This window comes from Procambarus clarkii, chromosome 36, assembly GCF_040958095.1.
Source record: "Procambarus clarkii isolate CNS0578487 chromosome 36, FALCON_Pclarkii_2.0, whole genome shotgun sequence".
In the NCBI taxonomy this organism is placed as follows: domain Eukaryota; kingdom Metazoa; phylum Arthropoda; class Malacostraca; order Decapoda; family Cambaridae; genus Procambarus; species Procambarus clarkii.
Window position 1 is genome coordinate 40,280,962 of NC_091185.1, and position 26,714 is coordinate 40,307,675.

At 51.0% G+C, this 26,714-nt stretch overlaps 1 protein-coding gene across 1 annotated transcript in view; it reads right to left on the reverse strand.

Annotated features, from left to right (window-relative positions):
• Positions 1-8,928: 8,928 nt before the first annotated feature.
• LOC123752558 (mucin-22-like) overlaps positions 8,929-26,714 on the reverse strand; it is a 51,357-nt gene continuing 33,571 nt past the window's right edge. The window contains exon 2 of the mRNA XM_069336805.1: positions 8,929-10,013. Within this exon, the coding sequence (XP_069192906.1) occupies positions 8,929-10,013 (1,085 nt within the window). The remainder of the gene's footprint in view (positions 10,014-26,714) is intronic.

Consider the following 26,714-nt stretch of genomic DNA (forward strand, 5'->3'; position numbering starts at 1 on the left):
GGTGTAGTTGGTTATGGTGTAGTTGGTTGTGGTGTAGCTGGTTGTGGTGTAGTTGGTTGTTGTGTAGTTGGTTGTGGTGTAGTTGGTTGTGCTGTAGTTGGTTGTTGTGTAGCTGGTTGTGGTGTAGTTGGTTGTGGTGTAGTTGGTTGTGGTGTAGTTGGTTGTTTTGTAGCTGGTTGTGGTGTAGTTGGTTGTTGTGTAGCTGGTTGTGGTGTAGTTGGTTGTGGTGTAGTTGGTTGTGGTGTAGTTGGTTGTGGTGTAGTTGGTTGTGGTGTAGTTGGTTGTGGTGTAGTTGGTTGTGCTGTAGCTGGTTGTGGTGTAGTTGGTTGTGGGGTAGTTGGTTGTGGTGTAGTTGGTTGTGGTGTAGTTGGTTGTGGTGTAGTTGGTTGTGGTGTAGTTGGTTGTGGTGTAGCTGGTTGTGGTGTAGTTGGTTGTGGTGTAGTTGGTTGTGGTGTAGTTGGTTGTTGTGTAGCTGGTTGTGGTGTAGTTGGTTGTGGTGTAGTTGGTTGTGGTGTAGTTGGTTGTTGTGTAGCTGGTTGTGGTGTAGTTGGTTATGGTGTAGTTGGTTGTTGTGTAGTTGGTTATGGTGTAGTTGGTTGTGGTGTAGTTGGTTGTGGTGTAGTTGGTTATGGTGTAGTTGGTTGTAGTGTAGTTGGTTGTGGTGTAGTTGGTTGTGGTGTAGTTGTTGTCGTCTCATTAGCGCTCCCTGCTGGCTCTAAATAACGCCTGGTTGCTGATTTAATTACAAAGTGTAAATATCGCCTCCCTCCCTATGTATTGTTATATATTTATATATCAATATTACTCTTGGTTCCCGTTGCAATTATATCTCGCAGTAATGTGTTGGGTTGCACAGCAATGGTTATCACCTTCGGCTGTTATTAATGTTTATTTATTTTGGTGGGAAGGTAGAGGGGATGGTTGAGTGGGGAATGGTTGAGTGGGGAATGGTGGAGTGGGGAATGGTGGAGTGGGGAATGGTGGAGTGGGGAATGGTGGGCAGGACGAGGGGACGGTGGAGTGGGGAATGGTGGAGTGGGGAATGGTGGAGTGGGGAATGGTGGAGTGGGGAATGGTGGAGTGGGGAATGGTGGAGTGGGGAATGGTGGAGTGGGGAATGGTGGAGTGGGGCATGGTGGGGAGGACGAGGGGACGGTGGAGTGGGGCATGGTGGGGAGGACGAGGGGACGGTGGAGTGGGGAATGGTTTGAAGCCGAAAAGACGGGTGAGGGGGGAATAGTTGGGAGGACTGGGAGACAGGGAAGGTTGCTGTTGCTGAGCCACAGCAACGCGTGGCCAGGTACTGCTAGTATATATATATATATTATAATATATATTATCATTTTTATATATATAATATTTTATTATTATATAATAATATTATATAATAATATAATATATATATATATATATATATATATATATATATATATATATATATATATATATATATATATATATATATATATATATATATATATATATATATATATATATATATATATATAATGCTGTTACTGTTAGTCTATATAAATAAAAATGGAAATGTTCGTTTGTTAAAAATCGTTGATCTCCGAAAGTTATCCACCGATTGCTTTGAAATTTTCACACGCATCCGGCCAGGTTTATATATACTTATTATATAGATGTCACGTCTGTGAAGAAAAAAAAACATGTTTTTTTAAACTGTGTTTTTCATGTGTTTTTCATGGGAGGGAAATCTTCGGAACCTCTACCGATTGCTTTGAAATTTTGACACAATGTTGCATTCGAATAGGAGCGTGTTTTTTATATACCGACTATATAGATGCCACCCCTGTGACAGGTAAAATCATGCTTTTTTGAAAAACAGCGCCATCTGCTGCACATAATAGCAACTCACGCTATACTACATATGTTATGATTCAATTTCAATGTTTCCGTTTGCATTGATGAATTGAATTTTCATCAATTTCGATTAATTTTAATTTGTATTTAATTATTTTGTGTGACATTGAGCTGAAATTGAGCTGTGTTTTTACCATACCGTTCATTTCCTGAGTATAGTTTATTTTTTTATTTTTTCGATGTTTTCATTTCGTTTTTTTTTAACTGTTTTTGTTATATATCAGTGACGGGAACATCAGATCATTTGATGTTCCCAATTTCCTGAAGGGAGTATCAGATCGTTTGGGAATACATCGAACGAGTGAGTGGGGAATGTTGGGGAGAAAGAGGGGACGGGAGTGTGGGATGGTGGGGACGAGGGGACAAGGGAGTAATAGTGGGGAGGACGAGGGACGGGGCAGTTGGGTATGGTGGGGACAAGGGGACAGGGAAATGGAGAATGGTGGGGAGGACAAGAGGGACAGAGGAGTGTGGGTTGGTGGAATGGACGAGGGGGGCGGAGGGCAATAGTGGGGAGGATGACGGGATGGGGGAGTGGGAGATGGTGGGGATTAGGAGGGGACGGTGGAGTGGGGAATGGTTAGAAGGAGGAGCAGACGCTGGAGTGGGGGATGGTGGGGAGGACAAAGGGACGGGGGAAGGGAGGAAAATTGGGGAGGACGAAGGGATGGGAGAGTGAGAAATGCTTGGGAGGAAGAGGAAACGGGTGAGTGAGGAATGGTTGGGAGGATGAGGAGACGGGACCGGGGGAATGGTGGGGAGGACTGGGAGACAGGGGAAGGTTGTTGTGGCTCAGCAAAGCACATGTGTTGCCGAGCCACAGCAACGCGTGGCCGGGTACAGCTTGTAGAACAAGCAACGTGCATAAAACAACGTGCCTATTCGAATGCAAAGGTGTGTCAAAATTTCAAAGCAATTGGTGAAGAATTTTCGGAGATTATAGTGTGTGTTGCTCTTACGTCCAACAGATGGCTCTGTTTAAAAAAAAAAAATGTTTTTTCCTGTCCCACGTGAGGCATGTCATGGAAAGTCATGGAAAAGAGCGGAGGTTTCCACACTGCAGTCTACACTAAGGAAACGAACATAGGAATGTGCCTAAATGCCAACAGCGACTGCCCAGACAGGTACAAGAGGAGTGTTGTTAACGCATATGTCGACCGTGCTCTCAGCCACAGCTCAGAATGGAAGCAAGTCGACGAAGAACTCTGTAGGGTAAGGCAGGTCCTAGTCAACAACGGCTTCTCCAATGGTTTCGTCGAAGACATCATAAGAAGGAAAGTGAAACGCCATGCAACCTCTGAAGAGACAACTAACACAACACCTATACCCCCTATTAGACTATTTTACAGGAACTTCTTTTCCACAGCTCATAAAACGGAGGAAAGGGTCCTGAAAAATATTGTTAATAGAAACGTTATCCCTACAGACAAAAATCAGAGGATACAACTGACGATTTACTATAAAACCAGAAAAACGGCCAGCCTACTCATGAGAAACTCTCCAGACACAAAGCAGAACGCTTTAAAAGAGACCAACGTCGTCTATGCCTTCAAATGCCCACTTGGGGACTGTAAGCTCCAAAAAACCCAGTATATAGGCAAGACAACAACATCTCTTTCTAGGCGTTTAACGATGCATAAGCAACAGGGCTCCATTAAGGAACATATAATCTCTTCCCACAACCAAACCATCGCCAGAGAAATCCTAGTAAACAACTCAGAAATCATCGATAGATACAGCGATAGCAGACGGCTTGACGTTTGCGAGGCATTGCACATTAAGAAGTCAACACCAGCAATCAACAGCCAATTAATGCACAACTATATTCTACCCATCTCAAGACTCCGCTCCAATATAGAAGCATCAAGAAATATGGACCAATAGGCTTTCTACAATCACTTCCATTTCAATACCCATTGTTTCGTGTTCTGTCTTGTGTTGATGAAATTAATACCCTATTAAATACCACCTCACCCCATCCACCTCACTCAAATGTAGATATAAACAAATCGGAGATATGTAAGTTCTATTCAGTTGTGTATGTGTAAAGTCTTTGAAAATGTAATAAGTTTTACGAAACGCGCTCAAGTGTCGCGTCAGACTAGAAATAAAAATGAATTTTGTAGAATTGATTTTTGAATTACCTCCAACAGTGAAAAGAAATTTACGAAAGATTGAGAAAATTCGTGTTAGAATTATTAATCTTACTTTTTCGGTCATATTTAATAATATATATATATATATATATATATATATATATATATATATATATATATATATATATATATATATATATATATATATATATATATATATATATATATATATATATATATATATATATATATATATATATATATATATGCATTGATGAGGTTGTATAGCAAGTAATACAGATTTAATATTTCCAACAATACCAGTTTTGTTCTCAATATTAAAAATGTTCACTAATATTTGTTGAAATCATAAAAAAAATATTCCTTGTTTCACGTCGAACTGTGAGATAGTTATTGAATATAACAGACAGAGTGAGACCAATGGTTCAAGCAGGAATGTTCTCTATATTTCTCATGTTCTTCATCACTTAAGAAGGTTGTAGACAAAAATAACTCCCCAAATTAATGTTAGAATGCTATTACGGTCTGACTCTCAGAGCTGCGTTTCGTTGACCCCTGGCAACATTGTCAACAGAAGAATATAAGTGAATAGAATATAGTGGAGCCACCAAATATAGCGGAGATAAAAGTGAAGTATTGTCTCGTATGGACCAATAGACACACAGTTTCCTACCCACGTCCAGTGTTCATTGTTGTCTGGGCAGATGGCTCGTTGTTCCGTCTTAGCCTCGAAGATTGCAACATGTGACTGTTTCTTGGCCTCGAAGATTGCAACATGTGACTGTTTCTTGACCTCGAAGATTGCAACATATGACTTTCTTGGCCTCGAAGATTGCAACAAGTAACAGTTTTTTTGACCTCGAAGATTGCAACATTCAACGTGTCAGCTGGGACCTTGACCGCTGGCTGAGATTGCTTGCTGTGCTGTGCCTACTCATCGCTCAAGTCAGGGTAGACTGTATATTTCTGGACTACCAAAAGGCCCTCGACACAGTTCCACACCAGAGACAAATATAAACTTAGAGGCAAGAAGGAGTTAATGGAAGATCACTCAAATGGTTAAGAGATTACTTAACAGACAGGAGTCTGATACTGAATATGAGGCACGAGTTTCCACGGTTAATGAGAAGAGTCACAGTTAATGAGGAGAGTCAACGTTAGTGAGTCAATGTTAATGAGGAGAGTCACAGTTAATGAGGAGAGTCACAGATAGTGACAGTTAATGAAGAGAGTCACAGTTAATGTGGAAAGTAACTGTTAGTGAGTCACAGTTAATGAGGAGAGTCACAGTTTATGAATCACAGGTAATGAGGAGAGTCACAGTTAATGATTCACAGTTAGTGCTTCACAGTTAATGAGTACAACCCACAATTACCACAACTAGCAATAACCACAGCTAACAATAACCAACAACCAACAATAACACCAACCAATAATAACCACAGCCAACAGTATCCACAACCCACATTAACCACAACCATCAAAAACCACAACCAACAATATCCACAACTATCAATACCTACAACTATCAATAACCACAACCCACAACAATCAATAACAACAACCCACAAAAACCACAACCAACAATATCCAAAACCAACAATTATCACAACCAACAATAACTACAACCAACAATAATCAACAACCCACAATAACAACAACCCACAATAACAATAACCACAACCAATAGTAACAACAGCTAACACTAACAACAGCTAACACTAACCACAACCCACAATAACCACAGCTAACAATAACCATAACCCACAATTACCACAACCAACACTAACCACAGCCAACAATAACAACAACCAACAATAACAACAGCTAACAATAACCATAACCCACAATAACCACAACCAACAATAACCACAACTAATAACAACCACAACCAACAATAACCACAACTAATAATAACCACAACCCACAATAATCACAACTCACAATAACCACAACCAACAATAACCACAACCAACAATAACCACAACCAACAGTAACAACAACCAACAATAACCACAACCAACAATAGCCACAACCAACAATAACCACAACCAACAGTAACAACAACCAACAATAACCACAACTAACAATAGCCACAACCAACAGTAACAACAACCAATAATAACCACAACCAACAATACCCACAACCCACAATAACAACAACCAACAATATCCACAACCAACACTAACCACAGCCAACAATAACAACAACCAACAATAACAACAACCAACAATAGCCACAACCAACAATAACCAACATCCAACAACAACCACAACCCACAACCACAACCCACAATAACAACCCGGTCTCTCACTAACAACATGTGAGACAATCTCTCACTTGGCTGACGTTGAGAATTAAGGTTAATGGGATACAGTAAACCTAATTACAGGAGCGGTTCATTAGTGTAGAATTACAGAGAATATTTTGTAACCGGAGACCTTGGTTTACTCGCCTAGTTGTGTTTGCAGGGGGTTGAGCTCTGTCTCTTTGGTCCCGCCTCTCAACTGTCAATCACTGCCTGCAACCATTGCAGCTATTAACTACTCTGATACTGAAAAGGTTCTTTCTAACGTTCCTGTGGCTCATTTGGGTACTCAGTTTCCACCTGTGTCCCCTTGTTCGTGTTCCACCCGTGCTGGTTGATTGATAAAGATTGAGCCACCCAAGAGGTGGCATGGAAATAAATAAGTAGTAGATTTTTGTTGAGAAAGTGTGTTGTTGTTTTTTTGAGTAAGTGGTAGATTTTTTTACTACTTACGAGGTCGCATTTAATCTTCAGGCTGCTATCGTAGGGGAGGATACCGCTTGAGAGTATTTATGAGGGTCTCCAGCTGCTGGACAGTATTTATGAGGGTTTCCAGCTGCTGGACAGTATTTATGAGGGTTTCCAGCTGCTGGACAGTATTTATGAGGGTTTCCAGCTGCTGGACAGTATTTATGAGGGTTTCCAGCTGCTGGACACTTCTTTTGACCAGAAAAGTAACAGTGTTGTTGGCTTCAGGGTGGTTACTGCAAGATTCGGGGACTCATAAAGCTCTTCCCAGGTTGTTGGTTTCTTCACATTCCAGGAGATAGTGAAGTAGTGGCTTTTCTTTCACAGTTTGGCAGAAGATTCATTCTCTCTGCAGGAGTTCACCAATCTTCCAGTTGCATCTACAACCTAGACATAGTCTATATAACCGAACTGCTGTTTCCTTGTGGATTCCTTTTAGGATATTTAACCTGTTTAACTTCGTTGCCTGAAGATACCATATTGCAGAGGGCGAACCTTCTGCTAATCTCTGGTGTAGATGGGCTTTGTTGTGGTGTGAGAGGTTCTCATTTAATGGGATTCCAACATGGGATGGGATTCAGTTTAGGGTTATGTTGAGTCTTTTGCCTTTAGCTACTGCTCCAAAATACATAATGGTGGTAAATATTTCCACGTTGTTTTTCCACTGCTTTTTTCCCCTACTATTTGAAGTGCAGCTTTTGAGTCTGTGTGTATGATTGTATTTTGAGTGTTTTGTGCAATCACATATGCAAATGCCTGTTGTATGGCAAACAGCTCAGTTTGGGTTGATGAAACTGGTCATCCAGTCTCCAATATGCCTGTTCGCTGTCCGCGCAATGAGCAGCGGCAGCACTCCCATATCCTGTGTTCACTCTGCGGTATTTCTGATAGTGAACCTGTCTTGTAGTTTGGCCTTAACCAACACCACGTCGATGGTAATTACCATGGACGAATGTTTGTAATAGGTACAATTATACCAGCGGTAATTACTGCGATTATTCATCATAATGTTCAACTTTTCCAAAGCAGAAATCGTGCTCCAGGTTCGAGGGACGCATTTTGATGAATATAGGGCCCGAGTATTCTTCACTACAACTCATCGATTCGTCACAGATATTTCGTCTTTACGAAATATCTTCAGAGATATTTACTCACAAGTAAATATTAACAATAAGTGAAACAACGATCACAAAAACACTGATCCAAGTATGCAGAAAAACCACATGTGAAAATTCGAGAATGCTAAACGCGTTTTCCGCTTAATTCGCCTTCATCAGAACAAAGTAGAATCACATTCTACCATGCTCTGATGAAGGCGAATTAAGCCGAAAACGCGTTTAGCATTCTCGATTTTTCAAAAGTGAGTTTTCCGTATTAAATATAAACAAATAATTTGTACTGATAAATATTTTTTTTACTTACTATTGTCCAAGGATGTATTGTCCAAGGACGTATTGTCCAAGGATGTATTGTCCAAGGATGTATTGCCCAATGATGTATTGCCCAAGGATGTATTGTCCAAGGATGTATTGTCCAAGGATGTATTGTCCAAGGATGTATTGCCCAATGATGTATTGCCCGAGGATGTATAGTCCAAGGATGTATTGCCCGAGGACGTATTGTCCAAGGATGTATTGTCCAAGGATGTATTGTCCAAGGATGTATTGTCCAAGGATGTATTATCCAAGGGGTGTATTGTCCAAGGATGTATTGGCCAAGAATGTATTACCCAGGATGTATTGTCCAAGGATGTATTGTCCAAGGATGTATTGTAAAAGAATGTAATGTCTAAAGGTGTATTGTCCAAGAATGTATTGTCCAAGAATGTATTGTCCAACGGGGTATTGTCCAAGGATTTATTGGCCAATGATGTATTGTCCAATGGTGCATTGTCCAAGGGGAGTATTTTCCAACGGTGTATTGTCCAAGGATGTATTGTCCAAGGGTGTATTTTCCATAGGGTGTATTGTCCTAGGGTGTATTGTCCAAGGATGTATTGTCCAAGGATGTATTGTCCAAGGATGTATTGTCCAAGGATGTATTGTCCAAGGATGTATTGTCCAAGGGTGTATTTTCCATAGGGTGTATTGTCCAAGGGTGTATTGTCCAAGGATGTATTGTCCAAGGATGTATTGTCCAAGGATGTATTATCCAAGGATGTATTGTCCAAGGATGTATTGTCCAAGGATGAATTGTCCAAGGGTGTATTTTCCATAGGGTGTATTGTCCAAGGGTGTATTGTCCAAGGATGTATTGTCCAAGGATGTATTGTCCAAGGATGTATTGTCCAAGGGTGTATTGTCCAAGGGTGTATTGTCCAAGGATGTATTGTCCAAGGATGTATTGTCCAAGGATGTATTGTCCAAGGATGTATTGTCCAAGGATGTATTGTCCAAGGATGTATTGTCCAAGGGTGTATTGTCCAAGGATGTATTGTCCAAGGATGTATTGTCCAAGGGTGTATTGTCCAAGGATGTATTGTCCAAGGATGTATTGTCCAAGGATGTATTGTCCAAGGATGTATTGTCCAAGGATGTATTGTCCAAGGGTGTATTGTCCAAGGGTGTATTGTCCAAGGATGTATTGTCCAAGGGTGTATTGTCCAAGGATGTATTGTCCAAGGATGTATTGTCCAAGGGTGTATTGTCCAAGGATGTTTTATCCAAGGACGTATTGTCCAAGGATGTATTGTCCAAGGATGTATTGTCCAAGGGTGTATTGTCCAAGGATGTATTGTCCAAGGGTGTATTGTCCAAGGATGTATTGTCCAAGGGTGTATTGTCCAAGGACGTATTGTCCAAGGATGTATTGTCCAAGGACGTATTGTCCAAGGATGTATTATCCAAGGATGTATTGTCCAAGGGTGTATTGTCCAAGGACGTATTGTCCAAGGATGTATTGTCCAAGGACGTATTGTCCAAGGATGTATTATCCAAGGATGTATTGTCCAAGGATGTATTATCCAAGGATGTATTATCCAAGGATGTATTGTCCAAGGATGTATTATCCAAGGATGTATTATCCAAGGATGTATTGTCCAAGGATGTATTATCCAAGGATGTATTATCCAAGGATGTATTGTCCAAGGATGTATTATCCAAGGATGTATTATCCAAGGATGTATTGTCCAAGGATGTATTATCCAAGGATGTATTATCCAAGGATGTATTGTCCAAGGGTGTATTGTCCAAGGATGCACAGTTACTTTTGCCACTTTGTAATAGATACTTCTCTTGCAATGGTTCACGGTGGTTCACAGTGGTTTAAAGCGGTTTACGGTGGTTCACCGTTGTTCACGGTGGTTAACAGTGGTTCTCCGTGGTTAACAGCGGTTCACGGTGGTTCACCGTGGTTCACGGTGATTCACCGTTGTTCACAGCGGTTCAGTGTGGTTCACTGTGATTCACGGTGGTTCACAGTGGTTCACGGTGATTCACGGTGGTTTTCAGTGGTTCACGGTGGTTCATGGTGGTTCGCAGCGGTTCACAGCGGTTCACGGTGGTTCACAGTGGTTCTCAGTGGTTCACAGCGGTTCACGGTGGTTCACAGTGGTTCACGGTGGTTCACTGTGGTTCACGGTGGTTCACGGTGGTTCACTGTGGTTCACTGTGGTTCACTGTGGTTCACGGTGGTTCACTGTGGTTCACGGTGGTTCACTGTGGTTCACGGTGGTTCACTGTGGTTCACTGTGGTTCACGGTGGTTCACTGTGGTTCACGGTGGTTCACGGTGACAATGTGCAGATATCGTTTTGTGAGTGGAAGCGGTGATTATTTTCCCCCTTGACCAGCTGTGCTGTCAACGTTGGTGGCGAGACAGACCTGTCCTCTTGACCGCAGGGTATAGCTCTATATTGATAGGTTGATGGGGGGGGGTGCATGGGGTCGCCATTGGGGGGATATTGGTTCCATTTATGTTGAGTTGTCATCACTGTAGATGGATGTGCTGAACCCTGGTATATTCTGCAGATATATTTCAACGGTATATTGGTTTGTGTTGACGGCTGAGTGGACAGCGCACAGGATTCCTAGACCTGAGGTTCCGGGTTCGATCCCCTGCGGAGACGGAAACAAATGGGCAGTGTCACTCAGCCTGATGCCTCTGTTCACCTAGCAGTAAATAGGAACCTGGGAGCTAGACAGCTGCTACGGGCTGCTTCCTGGGGATGTGTAACAAAAAGGAGGCCTGGTCGAGGACCGGGCCGTGGGGACGCTAAGCCCCGAAATCATCTCAAGATAACCTCAAGAAAACTTCAAGAAAACCACAAGATAACTTCAAGATAACCTTAAGATAACCTCAAGATAGTCTCAAGATAACCTTAAGATAACCTCAAGGTTACCTCAAGAAAACCTCAAGATAACCTCAAGAAAACCACAAGATAACTTCAAGATAACCCCCAGATAACCTCAAGATAACCTTAAGATAACCTCATGATAACCTCAAGATAACCTCAAGAAGAAGATAACACATTGGAGAGGCTTGGTGGGGCAAGCTACTGGAAGCCTCAGGTCTGAGGTTCACTGTTGAGAACAGGGAGGGAGGGAGGACTCCATTCCTGGAGGTTCTTCTTGAGAGTAACTCTGGAAGACTCATCACAGATGTGTACCGTAAACCAACTGATGCAGGAACATGTATGAACGGTCAGAGTGAATACACTCACGGGTATAAGAGAAGCGTCATCAGTGCATATGTAGGTCCTGCAATACGTGCATGCTCTTCTTGGCAGTTCTATTGCACTACGGGCTCTCCATAGTCCGTGCTACTTGCCCCGCTCCTGTACCAGGTAAGTCCACTACGGGCTCACCATAGCCCGTGCTATTTGCCCCGCTCCTGTACCAGGTAAGTCCACTACGGCCTCACCATAGCCCGTGTTACTTGCAGCGCTCCTGTGTCAGGCAAGTTCATTATGGGTTCACCATAGCCAGTGCTACTTGCCGCGCTCCTGTACCAGGTAAGTCCACTAAGGGCTCACCATAGCCCGTGCTACTTGCCCCTCTCCTGTACCAGGTAAGTCCACTACGGCCTCACCATAGCCCGTGTTACTTGCAGCGCTCCTGTGTCAGGCAAGTTCATTATGGGCTCACCATAGCCCGTGCTACTTGCCCCGCTCCTGTGCCAGGTAAGTCCACTACGGGCTCACCATAGCCCGTGCTACTTGCCCCGCTCCTGTACCAGGTAAGTCCACTACGGGCTCGCTATAGCCCGTGCTACTTGCCCCGCTCCTGGACCAGGTAAGTCCACTACGGGCTCACCATAGCCCGTGCTACATGCCCCGCTCCTGGACCAGGTAAGTCCACTACGGGCTCATCATAGCCCGTGCAACTTGCCCCGCTCCTGTACCAGGTAAGTCCACTACGGGCTCACCATAGCCCGTGCTACATGCCCCGCTCCTGGACCAGGTAAGTCCACTACGGGCTCATCATAGCCCGTGCTACTTGCCCCGCTCCTGTACCAGGTAAGTCCACTACGGGCTCGCTATAGCCCCTGCTACTTAAGACTTTTCTTCCAAGTAGCTTAACCTAAAACAACAGGAGATACGAGACATAATTGACAGGAATTGCAAACCTTGCAGTGAAAACGCAACGATTCGTCCTGTCATTAATTATAACATCCCTCGTACATCTCCCCAAGTTATGAGAAATAACATCTCTGCCGCCTCTGAGAAATAGAGATGTACCAATGTTGTGTATCAATACACATGCAGCTCTAGCGCCTGTGCGCTCCGAAATTTAATTGGTGGAACAGATTCTCAAGTGTTGCCCCTTTTATCATAGCCCGTTTATTTTCAACAGATAATCTAACGGAACTCACTAATCTGTGTTCCGTTAGATTATCTGTTACTGACTGGGACTTACCTTAACCGGGCTGTGAGAGCACAGTTAACATAGGCGTCAACTACACTCCTAGTAACTGTCAAGGCACTAACTACTCATACTAATAACCATACTGCTCTATTTCCTCTCTGGAACTACCTCTTCAGCGGCTGTCATTATATGTGATTACCCTAATTAGCTTCTGTCGTAGTCTGTACTTAGCTCCTGGGCTCCGGTCACTGCAACTGTGATTACATCCTCTGCTCTAACTGGTACCTGTAATTACCTCATTTGCTCCACTAACTATATGGGATTACCTTATGTGCTCCAATCACTATCTGCGATAACTTCATTAGATGTCTGTAATTACCTACTATGTTCCAGTCGTTATCTATGATTCCATCCAGTGATCCAATCGCTATCTGTGATTACATCCAGGTGTTCCAATCGCTATTTGTGATTACATCCAGTGTTCTAATCACTATCTGTGATTCCATCCAGGTGTTCCAATCGCTATCTGTGATTCCATCCAGGTGTTCCAATCGGTATCTGTCATTACATCCAGTGATCCAATCGCTGTCTTCAATTTCCTCCTATCCTCCTGGAAGATATCTTTGAATATCTTTTATACAGGAGCACCCGGATCCCACGGCAATAATGAGACCTGGGTTTGAACCACAATCTTACCCTGTGTGTGTTACCCCCTAAGGGACCACTGGGTGGGGGGAGGCTACATTCTCTAGGGGACCACAGGGGCCCCAACAGCAAGGTAGCAATGAGATAGATAAAGCCGCTATTCCTCTCCCATGGTAAATAAGATGCATTTAGGGCGGACAACTTACGATCATCTTCACCTCGTAAGTCAGGTCTCCAGGAGAGAGCAAGTTTTTGGTGCATAACCTAATAAAGTTAACTTAAGAGGAGTGTGGGAGATTGTGGGAAGAGTGTGTGAGAGATTGTTGGAAGGGTGTGTAGGAACTGTGGTCCCTGGCTCCCTATGTGGGAACTGTGGTCCCTGGCTCCCTGTGTGGGAACTGTGGTCCCTGGCTCCCTGTGTAGGAACTGTGGTCGCTGGCTCCCTGTGTAGGAACTGTGATCGCTGGCTCCCTGTGTGGGAACTGTGGTCCCTGGCTCCCCGTGTGGGAACTGTGGTCGCTGGCTCCCTGTGTGGGAACTGTGGTCCCTGGCTCCCTGTGTGGGAACTGTGGTCCCTGGCTCCCCGTGTGGGAACTGTGGTCCCTGGCTCCCTGTGTGGGACCTGTGATCCCTGGCTCCCTGTGTGGTCCCTGGTTCCCTGTGTGGGAACTGTGGTCCCTGGCTCCCTGAGTGAGAACTGTGGTCCTTGGCTCCCTGTGTGGTCCCTGGCTACCTGTGTGGTCCCTGGCTCCCTGTGTGGTCCCTGGCTCCCTGAGTGGGAACTGTGGTCCCTGGCTCCCTGTGTGGTCCCTGGTTCCCTGTGTGGGAACTGTGGTTCCTGGCTCCCTGTGTGGGAATTGTGCTCTTTGGCTCCCTGTGTGGTCCCTGGCTCCCTGTGTGGTCCCTGGCTACCTGTGTGGTCCCTGGCTCCCTGTGTGGTCCCCAGCTTCCTGTGAAGGAACTGTGGTCCCTGGCTGCCTGTGGGGAAACTGTGGTCCCTGGCTCCCTGTATGGGAACTGTGGTCCTTGGCTCCAAGTGTGGTCCCTGGCTCCCAGTGTTTTTCCTGGTTCTCTGTGTAGGAACTGTGGTCTCTGGCTCCCTGTGAGGAATCTGTGGTCACTGACTCCGTGTGTGGTCCCTGGCTCTCTGTTTGGGAACTGTAGTCCCTGGCTCCCTGTGTGGTCCCTGGCTCTGTGTGTGGGAACTGTGGACCCTGGCTCCCTGTGAGAGAATTGTGTTCCCCTGGCTCCTTGTGTGGTCCCTGGCTTCCTGTGTGGAACTGTGGTCCCTGGCTCCCTGTGTGGTCCTTGGCTCCCAGTGTGGGAAATGTGGTCCCTGGCTCCCTGTGTGGGAACTGTGGTCCCTTGCTCCCTGTGTGGGAACTGTGGTCCCTGGCTACCTGTGTGGGAACTGTGGTCCCTTGCTCTCTGTGTGGGAACTGTGGTCCCTGGCTCCCTGTGTGGGAACTGTGGTCCCTGGCTCCCTGTGTGGGAACAGTGGTCCCTGGCTTCCTGTGTGGAACTATGGTCCCTGGCTCCCTGTGTGGCCTTTGGCTCCCTGTGTGGTCCTTGGCTCTCTGTAGGGGGAACTGTGGTCTATGGCTCTCTGCAGGGGGAACTGTGGTCTATGGCTCCCTGTGTGGTCCTTGGCTCTCTGCAGGGGGAACTGTGGTCTATGGCTCCCTGTGTGATCCCTGGTTCCCTGTGTGGGAACTGTTGTCCCTTGCTCCCTGTGTGGGAACTGTGGTCTCTGGCTCCCTGTGTGGGAACAGTGGTCCCTGGTTTCCTGTGTGGAACTATGGTCCCTGGCTCCCTGTGTTGCCTCTGGCTCCCTGTGTGGTCCCTGGCTCTCTGTGTCGGAACTGTGGTCCCTGGTTTCCTGTGTGGTCCTTTGCTCTCTGTAGGGGGAACAGTGGCCTCTGGTTCCCTGTGTGGGAACTGTGGTCTATGGCTACCAGTGTGGTCCCTTGTTCTCTGTGTGGGAACTTTAGCCCCTGGCTCTCTGTGTGGTCCCTGGCTCCCTGTTTAGGAACTGTGGTCTCTGGCTCCCTGTGAGTGAACTATGGTCCTGGCTCCCTGTGTGGTCCCTGGCTGCTTGTGTGGTCACTGGCTCTATGTGAGGGAACTGAGGTCCTTAGCTCCCTGTGGGGGAACTGTGATCCCTGGTTCTATGTGAGGGAACTGAGGTCCCTGGCTCCCTGTGGGGAAACTGTGGTCCCTGGCTACCTGTGAGGTCCCTGGCGTCCTGTGTGGTCCCTGGATCTCTGTGTGGGAATTGTGGTCCCTGGCTCCCTGTGTGGTCACTGGCTCTCCGTGTGGGAACTGTGGTCCCTGGCTCCGTGTGTGGTCCCTGGCTCTCTGTGTGGGAACTGTTGTCCCTGGCTCCCTTTGTTGTCCCTGGCTTTCTGTGTGGGAACTGTGGTCCCTGGCTCCCTGTGAGGAAAGTGTTGTCCCTGGCTCCCTGTTTGGTCCCTGGCTCCCTGTGTGGGAACTGTGGTCCCTGGCTCCCTGTGTGGGAACTGTGGTCCCTGGCTCCTTGTGCGGGAACTGTGGTCCCTGGTTCCCTGAGTGTAAACTATGGTTCCTGGCTCCTTGTGTGGTCACTGGCTCCCTGTTTGGTCCCTGGGTCAATGTGCGGTCTCTGGCTCCCTTTGTGGTCCCTGGCAACCTGCGTGGGAACTGTGGTCCCTGACTTCCTGTACAGTAACTGTGGTCCCTGGCTCTCTATGTGGTTCCTTGCTCCCTATTTCGTCCCTGGCTCCCTGTGTGGGAACTGTGGTCCCTGGATCCCTGTGTGGTCCCTGGCTCCATGTGTCTTCCCTGGCTCCCTATGTGGTCCCTGGCTCTCTGTGTGGGAACTGTAGTGCCTGGATCCCTGTGTGGTCCCTGGCTTCCTGTGTGGTCCCTGACTCCCTTAGTGGGAATTGTGGTCCTTAGCTCCTTGTTTGGGAACTTTGGTCCCTGGCTCCCTGTGAGTGAACTATGGTCCTGGCTCCCTGTGAGTGAACTATGGTCCTGGCTCCCTGTGAGTGAACTATGGTCCTGGCTCCTTGTGTGGTCCCTGGCTCCTTGTGTGGTCCCTGGCTCTATGTGAGGGAACTGAGGTCCCTGGCTCCATGTGGGGGAACTGTGGTACCGAGCTACCTGTGTAGTCCCTGGCTCTATGTGAGGGAACAGAGATCCCTGGCTCCATGTGGGGGGAACTGTGGTCCCTGGCTACCTGTGAGGTCCCTGGCTTCCTGTGTGGTCCTTGGATCTCTGTGTGGGAACTGTAGTCCCTGGCTCCCTGTGAGGAAATTGTGGTTCCTGGCTCCCTGTGTGGTCCCGGGCTCCCTGTGTGGTCCCTGGCTCTACGTGTGGGAACTGTGGTCCCTGACTCTCTGTGTGGGAACTGTGGTCCCTGGCACCGTGTGTGTGGTCCCTGGCTCTCTGTGTGGGAACTGTAGTCCCTGGCTCCCTGTGTGGTCCCTTGCTCTCTGTGGGAACTGTGGTCCCTGGCTCCCTGTGAGGAAAGTGTGGTCCCTGGCTCCCTGTGTGGTCCCTGGCTCCATGTGTGGTCCTTGGCTCCCTTTGTAGTCAATGGCTCCCTGTGGGAGAACTGTGGTCACTGGCTTCCTGTGTGGGATTTCTGGTCCCTGACTTCCTGTGTGGGAACTGTGGTCCTTGGCTCCCTGTGTGGGAACTGTGATCCCTAGCTACATGTGTAGGAACTGTGGTTCCTGGCTCCCTGTGTGGGAACTGTGGTCCTTGCCTCTCTGTGTGGGAACTGTGGTCCCTGACTCCCTGTGTGGGAACTGTGGTCCCCAGCTACCAGTGTGGTAACTGTGGTCCTTGGCTCACTGTGGGGTCCTTGGCCCCCTGTGTAAGAACTGTGGTCCCTGGCTCCCTGTGTGGGAACTGTGGTCCTTGGCTCCCTGTGTGGTCCCTGTCTCCCTATGTGGTCACTGGCCCTCTGTGTGGGAACTATGGTCCCTGGATCCCTGTGTGGTCCCTTGCTCCCTGTGTGGTCCCTGGCTCCCTTTGTGGAAACTGTGGTCCCTGGCTCCTTGTGAGAGAACTGTGTTCCCTGGCTCCCTGTGTGGTCCCTGGCTCCCTTTGTAGTCCCTGGCTCCCTGTGTGGTCCCTGGCTCCCTTTCTAGTCCCTGGCTCCCTGTGGGAGAACTGTGGTCACTGGCTCCCAGTGTGGGAACTGTGGTCCCTGACTCCCTGTGTGGGAACTCTGATCCCTGACTCCATGTGTGGGAACTGTGGTCCCTGGCTCCCTGTGTGGGGACTGTGGTCCCTGGCTCCTTGTGAGCGAACTATGGTCCTGGCTCCGTGTGTGGTCCCTGGCTCCGTGTGTGATCCCTGGCTCTCTGTGTGGGAACTGTAGTCCCTGGCTCCCTGTGTAGTCCTTGGCTTTCTGTGTGGAACTGTGGTCCCTGGCTCTCTGTGTGGAACTGTGGTCCCTGGCTCCCTGTGTGGTCCTTGGCTCTCTGTAGGGGGGAACTATGGCCTCTGGCTCCCTGTGATGGAACTCTGATCCCTGTCTCCATGTGTGGGAACTGTGCTCCCTGGCTCCCTGTGTGGGAACTGTGGTCCCTGGCTACTTGTGAGCGAACTATGGTCCTGGCTCCCTGTGTGGTCCCTGGCTCCGTGTGTGATCCCTGGCTCTCTGTGTGGGAACTGTAGTCCCTGGCTCCCTGTGTGGTCCTTGGCTTTCTGTGTGGAACTGTGGTCCCTGGCTCTCTGTGTGGAACTGTGGTCCCTGGCTCCCTGTGTGGTCCTTCGCTCTCTGTAGGGGGGAACTATGGTCCTGGCTCCCTGTGTGGTCCCTGGCTCCGTGTGTGATCCCTGGTTCCCTGTGTGGGAACTGTGGCCCTTGGCTCCCTGCGTGGTCCTTCGATCCTTGTTTGGGAACTGTGGTCCCTGGCTCCCTGTGAGTAAACTATGGTCCTGGCTCCCTGTGTGGTCCCTGGCTCCTTGTGTGGTCCCTGGCTTCATGTGAGGGAATTGAGATCCCTGGCTCCCTGTGCGGGAACTGTGATCCCTGGCTCTATGTGAGGGAACTGAGGTCCCAGGCTCCCTGTGGGGGAACTGTGGTCCCTGGCTACGTGTGAGGTCCCTGGCTTCCTGTGTGGTCCCTGCATCTCGGTGTGGGAACTGTGGTCCCTGGCTCCCTGTGAGGAAATTGTGGTTCCTGGCTCCCTGTGTTGTCAGGGGCTCCCTGTGTGGCAACTGTGGTCCCTGGCTCCGTGTGTGGTCCCATGGCTCCCTGTATTGTAACTGTGGAACCTGGCTCCCTGTGGGGAACTGGGGTACCTGGCTACCTGTGTGGTCCTTGGCTCTATGTGAGGGAACTGAGGTCCTTGGCTCCATGTGGTGGAACTGTGGTCCCTGGCTCTCTGTGTGGTCCCTGGCTCCCTGTGTCGTCCCTGGCTCCCTATGTGGTCCCTGGCTCTCTGCGTGGGAACTGTAGTCCCTGGATCCCTGTGTGGTCCATGGATTCCTGTGTGGTCCCTGGCTCCCTTAGTGGGAATTGTGGTCCTTGGCTCCTTGTTTGGGAACTTTGGTCCCTGGCTCCCTGTGAGTGAACTATGGTCCTGGCTCCCTGTGAGTGAACTATGGTCCTGGCTCCTTGTGTGGTCCCTGGCTCCTTGTGTGGTCCCTGGCTCTATGTGAGGGAACTGAGGTCCCTGCAGGTTCCATGTGGGGGAACTGTGGTACCTAGCTATCCGTGTAGTCCCTGGCTCCATGTGGGGGAAACTGTGGTCCCTGGCTACCTGTGAGGTCCCTGGCTTCCTGTGTGGTCCCTGGATCTCTGTGTGGGAACTGTGGTCCCTGGCTCCCTGTGAGGAAATTGTGGATCCTGGCTCCCTGTGTGGTCCCGGGCTCCCTGTGTGGTCCCTGGCTCTAAGTGCGGGAACTGTGGTCCCTGGCTCTCTGTGTGGTCCCTGGTTCTCTGTGTGGGAACTGTGGTCCCTGGCTCCGTGTGTGTAGTCCCTGGCTCTCTGTGTGGGAACTGTAGTCCCTGGCTCCCTGTGTGGTCCCTGGCCCCCTGTATTGTAACTGGTGCCTGGCTCCCTGTGAGAGAACTCTGTTCCCCTAGCTCCTTGTGTGGTCCCTGGCTTCCTGTGTGGAACTGTGGTCCTTGGCTCCCTGTGTGGTCCTTGGCTCTCTGTAGTGGAAAATGTGGCCTCTGGCTCTCTGTGTGGGAACTGTGTTCTATGGCTCCCTGTGTGGTCCCTGGTTCACTGTGTGGGAACTGTGTTCCCTGGCTCCCTGTGTGGTCCTTGGCTTCTTGTTTGGGAACTTTGGTTCCTGGCTCCCTGTGAGTGAACTATGGTCCTGGCTCCTTGTGTGGTCCCTGGCTCTTTGTGTGGTCCCTGGCTCAATGTGAGGGAATTGAGGTCCCTAACTCCCTGTGGGGGAACTGGGGTACCTGGCTACCTGTGTGGTCCCTGGCTCTATGTGAGGGAACTGTGGTCCCTGGCTCTCTGTGTGGTCACTGGATCCCTGTGTCGTCCCTGGCTTTCTATGTGATCCCTGGCTCCCTGTGTGGGAACAGTGGTCCCTGGATCCCTGTGTGGTCCCTGGATCCCTGTGTGGTCCCTGGCTCCCTGTGTTGTCAGAGGCTCCCTGGGTGGGAACTGTGGTCCCTGGCTCCGTGTGTGGTCCCATGGCTCCCTGTATTGTAACTGTGGAACCTGGCTCCCTGTGGGGAACTGGAGTACCTGGCTACCTGTGTGGTCCTTGGCTCTATGTGAGGGAACTGAGGTCCTTGGCTCCATGTGGTGGAACTGTGGTCCCTGGCTCTCTGTGTGGTCCCTGGCTCCCTGTGTCGTCCCTGGCTCCCTATGTGGTCCCTGGCTTTCTGTGTGGGAACTGTAGTCCCTGGATCCCTGTGTGGTCCCTGGATTCCTGTGTGGTCCCTGGCTCCCTTAGTGGGAATTGTGGTCCTTGGCTCCTTGTTTGGGAACTTTGGTCCCTGGCTCCCTGTGAGTGAACTATGGTCCTGGTTCCCTGTGAGTGAACTATGTTCCTGGCTCCTTGTGTGGTCCCTGGTTCCTTGTGTGGTCCCTGGCTCTATGTGAGGGAACTGAGGTCTTTGGCTCCATGTGGGGGGAACTGTGGTCCCTGGCTACCTGTGAGGTCCCTGGTTCCCTGTGTGGGAACTGTGGCCCTTGGCTCCCTGTGTGGTCCTTCGATCCTTGTTTGGGAACTGTGGTCCCTGGCTCCCTGTGAGTGAACTATGGTCCTGGCTCCCTGTGTGGTCCCTGGCTCCTTGTGTGGTCCCTGGCTTCATGTGAGGGAATTGAGATCCCTGGCTCCCTGTGCGGGAACTGTGATCCCTGGCTCTATGTGAGGGAACTGAGGTCCCAGGCTCCCTGTGGGGGAACTGTGGTCCCTGGCTACGTGTGAGGTCCCTGCCTTCCTGTGTGGTCCCTGCATCTCGGTGTGGGAACTGTGGTCCCTGGCTCCCTGTGAGGAAATTGTAGTTCCTGGCTCCCTGTGTTGTCAGGGGCTCCCTGTGGGGCAACTGTGGTCCCTGGCTCCGTGTGTGGTCCCATGGCTCCCTGTATTGTAACTGTGGAACCTGGCTCACTGTGGGGAACTGGGGCACCTGGCTACCTGTGTGGTCCTTGGCTCTATGTGAGGGAACTGAGGTCCTTGGCTCCATGTGGTGGAACTGTGGTCCCTGGCTCTCTGTGTGGTCCCAGGCTCCCTGTGTCGTCCCTGGCTCCCTATGTGGTCCCTGGCTCTCTGTGTGGGAACTGTAGTCCCTGGATTCCTGTGTGGTCCCTGGCTCCCTTAGTGGGAATTGTGGTTTTTGGCTCCTTGTTTGGGAACTTTGGTCCCTGGCTCCCTGTGAGTGAACTATGGTCCTGGCTCCCTGTGAGTGAACTATGTTCCTGGCTCCTTGTGTGGTCCCTGGCTCTATGTGAGGGAACTGAGGTCCCTGGCTCCATGTGGGGGGAACTGTGGTACATAGCTACCCGTGTAGTCCCTGGCTCTATGTGAGGGAACTGAGGTCCTTGGCTCCATGTGGGGGGAACTGTGGTCCCTGGCTACCTGTGAGGTCCCTGGCTTCCTGTGTGGTCCCTGGATCTCTGTGTGGGAACTGTGGTCCCTGGCTCCCTGTGAGGAAATTGTGGTTCCTGGCTCCCTGTGTGGTCCCGTGCTCCCTGTGTGGTCCCTGGCTCTACGTGCGGGAACTGTGGTCCCTGGCTCTCTGTGTGGTCCCTGGTTCTCTGTGTGGGAACTGTGGTCCCTGGCTCCGTGTGTGTGGTCCCTGGCTCTCTGTGTGGGAACTGTAGTCCCTGGCTCCCTGTGTGGTCCCTGGCTCTCTGTGTGGGAACTGTGGTCCCTGGCTCCCTGTGAGGAAAGTGTGGTCTCTGGCTCCCTGTGTGGTCCCTGGCCCCCAGTATTGTAACTGTGGTGCCTGGCTCCCTGTGAGAGAACTCTGTTTCCCTAGCTCCTTGTGTGGTCCCTGGCATCCTGTGTGGAAGTGTGGTCCTTGGCTCTCTGTAGTGGAAAATGTGGCCTCTGGCTCTCTGTGTGGGAACTGTGGTCTGTGGCTCCCTGTGTGGCCCCTGGTTCCCTGTGTGGGAACTGTGGCCCCTGGCTCCCTGTAGTGGAAAATGTGGCCTCTGGCTCTCTGTGTGGGAACTGTGGTCTATGGCTCCCTGTGTGGTCCCTGGTTCCCTGTGTGCGAACTGTGGCCCCTGGCTCCCTGTGTGGTCCTTGGCTTCTTGTTTGGGAACTTTGGTTCCTGGCTCCCTGTGAGTGAACTATGGTCCTGGCTCCTTGTGTGGTCCCTGGCTCTTTGTGTGGTCCCTGGCTCTATGTGAGGGAATTGAGGTCCCTAACTCCGTGTGGGGGAACTGGGGTACCTGGCTACCTGTGTGGTCCCTGGCTCTATGTGAGGGAACTGAGGTCCTTGGCTCCATGTGGGGGAACTGTGGTCCCTGGCTCTCTGTGTGGTCACTGGCACCCTGTGTCGTCCCTGGCTTTCTATGTGATCCCTGGCTCCCTGTGTGGGAACTGTGGTTCCTGGATCCCTGTGTGGTCCCTTGCTCCCTGTGTAGTCCCTGGCTCCCTGTGTGGTCCCTGGCTCCCTTTGTGGGAATTGTGGTCCTTGGCTCCTTGTTTGGAAACTTTGGTCCCTTTCTCCCTGTGAGTGAACTATGGTCCAGGCTCCCTGTGAGTGAACTATGGTCCTGGCTCCCTGTGAGTGAACTATGGTCCTGGCTCCCTGTGTGGTCCCTGGCTGTTTGTGTGGTCACTGGCTCTATGTGAGGGAACTGAGGTCCTTAGCTCCCTGTGGGGGAACTGTGATCCCTGGTTCTATGTGAGGGAACTGAGGTCCCTGGCTCCCTGTGGGGAAACTGTGGTCCCTGGCTACCTGTGAGGTCGCTGGCGTCCTGTGTGGTCCCTGGATCTCTGTGTGGGAATTGTGGTCCCTGGCTCCCTGTGTGGTCACTGGCTCTCCGTGTGGGAACTGTGGTCCCTAGCTCCGTGTGTGGTCCCTGGCTCTCTGTGTGGGAACTGTTGTCCCTGGCTCCCTTTGTTGTCCCTGGCTTTCTGTGTGGGAACTGTGGTCCCTGGCTCCCTGTGAGGAAAGTGTTGTCCCTGGCTCCCTGTTTGGTCCCTGGCTCCCTGTGTGGGAACTGTGGTCCCTGGCTCCCTGTGTGGGAACTGTGGTCCCTGGCTCCTTGTGCGGGAACTGTGGTCCCTGGTTCCCTGAGTGTAAACTATGGTTCCTGGCTCCTTGTGTGGTCACTGGCTCCCTGTTTGGTCCCTGGGTCAATGTGTGGTCTCTGGCTCCCTTTGTGGTCCCTGGCAACCTGTGTGGGAACTGTGGTCCCTGACTTCCTGTATAGAAACTGTGGTCCCTGGCTCTCTATGTGGCTCCTTGCTCCCTATTTCGTCCCTGGCTCCCTGTGTGGGAACTGTGGTCCCTGGATCCCTGTGTGGTCCCTGGCTCCATGTGTCTTCCCTGGCTCCCTTAGTGGGAATTGTGGTCCTTAGCTCCTTGTTTGGGAACTTTGGTCCCTGGCTCCCTGTGAGTGAACTATGGTCCTGGCTCCCTGTGAGTGAACTATGGTCCTGGCTCCTTGTGTGGTCCCTGGCTCCTTGTGTGGTCCCTGGCTCTATGTGAGGGAACTGAGGTCCCTGGCTCCATGTGGGGGAACTGTGGTACCTAGCTACCTGTGTAGTCCCTGGCTCTATGTGAGGGAACAGAGATCCCTGGCTCCATGTGGGGGGAACTGTGGTCCCTGGCTACGGGTGAGGTCCCTGGCTTCCTGTGTGGTCCCTGGATCTCTGTGTGGGAACTGTGGTCCCTGGCTCCCTGTGAGGAAATTGTGGTTCCTGGCTCCCTGTGTGGTCCCGGGCTCCCTGTGTGGTCCCTGGCTCTACGTGTGGGAACTGTGGTCCCTGACTCTCTGTGTGGGAACTGTGGTCCCTGGCACCGTGTGTGTGGTCCCTGGCTCTCTGTGTGGGAACTGTAGTCCCTGGCTCCCTGTGTGGTCCCTTGCTCTCTGTGGGAACTGTGGTCCCTGGCTCCCTGTGAGGAAAGTGTGGTCCCTGGCTCCCTGTGTGGTCCCTGGCTCCCTGTGTGGTCCTTGGCTCCCTTTGTAGTCAATGGCTCCCTGTGGGAGAACTGTGGTCACTGGCTTCCTGTGTGGGATTTCTGGTCCCTGACTTCCTGTGTGGGAACTGTGGTCCTTGGCTCCCTGTGTGGGAACTGTGATCCCTAGCTACATGTGTAGGAACTGTGGTTCCTGGCTCCCTGTGTGGGAACTGTGGTCCTTGCCTCTCTGTGTGGGAACTGTGGTCCCTGACTCCCTGTGTGGGAACTGTGGTCCCCAGCTACCAGTGTGGTAACTGTGGTCCTTGGCTCACTGTGGGGTCCTTGGCCCCCTGTGTAAGAACTGTGGTCCCTGGCTCCCTGTGTGGGAACTGTGGTCCTTGGCTCCCTGTGTGGTCCCTGTCTCCCTATGTGGTCACTGGCCCTCTGTGTGGGAACTATGGTCCCTGGATCCCTGTGTGGTCCCTGGCTCCCTGTGTGGTCCCTGGCTCCCTTTGTGGAAACTGTGGTCCCTGGCTCCTTGTGAGAGAACTGTGTTCCCTGGCTCCCTGTGTGGTCCCTGGCTCCCTTTGTAGTCCTTGGCTCCCTGTGTGGTCCCTGGCTCCCTTTCTAGTCCCTGGCTCCCTGTGGGAGAACTGTGGTCACTGGCTCCCAGTGTGGGAACTGTGGTCCCTGACTCCCTGTGTGGGAACTCTGATCCCTGACTCCATGTGTGGGAACTGTGGTCCCTGGCTCCCTGTGTGGGAACTGTGGTCCCTGGCTCCCTGTGTGGGAACTGTGGTCCCTGGCTCCTTGTGAGCGAACTATGGTCCTGGCTCCGTGTGTGGTCCCTGGCTCCGTGTGTGATCCCTGGCTCTCTGTGTGGGAACTGTAGTCCCTGGCTCCCTGTGTGGTCCTTGGCTTTCTGTGTGGAACTGTGGTCCCTGGCTCTCTGTGTGGAACTGTGGTCCCTGGCTCCCTGTGTGGTCCTTGGCTCTCTGTAGGGGGGAACTGTGGCCTCTGGCTCCCTGTGATGGAACTCTGATCCCTGTCTCCATGTGTGGGAACTGTGCTCCCTGGCTCCCTGTGTGGGAACTGTGGTCCCTGGCTACTTGTGAGCGAACTATGGTCCTGGCTCCCTGTGTGGTCCCTGGCTCCGTGTGTGATCCCTGGCTCTCTGTGTGGGAACTGAAGTCCCTGGCTCCCTGTGTGGTCCTTGGCTTTCTGTGTGGAACTGTGGTCCCTGGCTCTCTGTGTGGAACTGTGGTCCCTGGCTCCCTGTGTGGTCCTTCGCTCTCTGTAGGGGGGAACTATGGTCCTGGCTCCCTGTGTGGTCCCTGGCTCCGTGTGTGATCCCTGGTTCCCTGTGTGGGAACTGTGGCCCTTGGCTCCCTGCGTGGTCCTTCGATCCTTGTTTGGGAACTGTGGTCCCTGGCTCCCTGTGAGTAAACTATGGTCCTGGCTCCCTGTGTGGTCCCTGGCTCCTTGTGTGGTCCCTGGCTTCATGTGAGGGAATTCAGATCCCTGGCTCCCTGTGCGGGAACTGTGATCCCTGGCTCTATGTGAGGGAACTGAGGTCCCAGGCTCCCTGTGGGGGAACTGTGGTCCCTGGCTACGTGTGAGGTCCCTGGCTTCCTGTGTGGTCCCTGCATCTCGGTGTGGGAACTGTGGTCCCTGGCTCCCTGTGAGGAAATTGTGGTTCCTGGCTCCCTGTGTTGTCAGGGGCTCCCTGTGTGGCAACTGTGGTCCCTGGCTCCGTGTGTGGTCCCATGGCTCCCTGTATTGTAACTGTGGAACCTGGCTCCCTGTGGGGAACTGGGGTACCTGGCTACCTGTGTGGTCCTTGGCTCTATGTGAGGGAACTGAGGTCCTTGGCTCCATGTGGTGGAACTGTGGTCCCTGGCTCTCTGTGTGGTCCCTGGCTCCCTGTGTCGTCCCTGGCTCCCTATGTGGTCCCTGGCTCTCTGCGTGGGAACTGTAGTCCCTGGATCCCTGTGTGGTCCATGGATTCCTGTGTGGTCCCTGGCTCCCTTAGTGGGAATTGTGGTCCTTGGCTCCTTGTTTGGGAACTTTGGTCCCTGGCTCCCTGTGAGTGAACTATGGTCCTGGCTCCCTGTGAGTGAACTATGGTCCTGGCTCCTTGTGTGGTCCCTGGCTCCTTGTGTGGTCCCTGGCTCTATGTGAGGGAACTGAGGTCCCTGGCTCCATGTGGGGGAACTGTGGTACCTAGCTATCCGTGTAGTCCCTGGCTCCATGTGGGGGAAACTGTGGTCCCTGGCTACCTGTGAGGTCCCTGGCTTCCTGTGTGGTCCCTGGATCTCTGTGTGGGAACTGTGGTCCCTGGCTCCCTGTGAGGAAATTGTGAATCCTGGCTCCCTGTGTGGTCCCGGGCTCCCTGTGTGGTCCCTGGCTCTACGTGCGGGAACTGTGGTCCCTGGCTCTCTGTGTGGTCCCTGGTTCTCTGTGTGGGAACTGTGGTCCCTGGCTCCGTGTGTGTAGTCCCTGGCTCTCTGTGTGGGAACTGTAGTCCCTGGCTCCCTGTGTGGTCCCTGGCCCCCTGTATTGTAACTGGTGCCTGGCTCCCTGTGAGAGAACTCTGTTCCCCTAGCTCCTTGTGTGGTCCCTGGCTTCCTGTGTGGAACTGTGGTCCTTGGCTCCCTGTGTGGTCCTTGGCTCTCTGTAGTGGAAAATGTGGCCTCTGGCTCTCTGTGTGGGAACTGTGGTCTATGGCTCCCTGTGTGGTCCCTGGTTCCCTGTGTGGGAACTGTGGCCCCTGGCTCTCTGTAGTGGAAAATGTGGCCTCTGGCTCTCTGTGTGGAAACTGTGTTCTATGGCTCCCTGTGTGGTCCCTGGTTCACTGTGTGGGAACTGTGTCCCCTGGCTCCCTGTGTGGTCCTTGGCTTCTTGTTTGGGAACTTTGGTTCCTGGCTCCC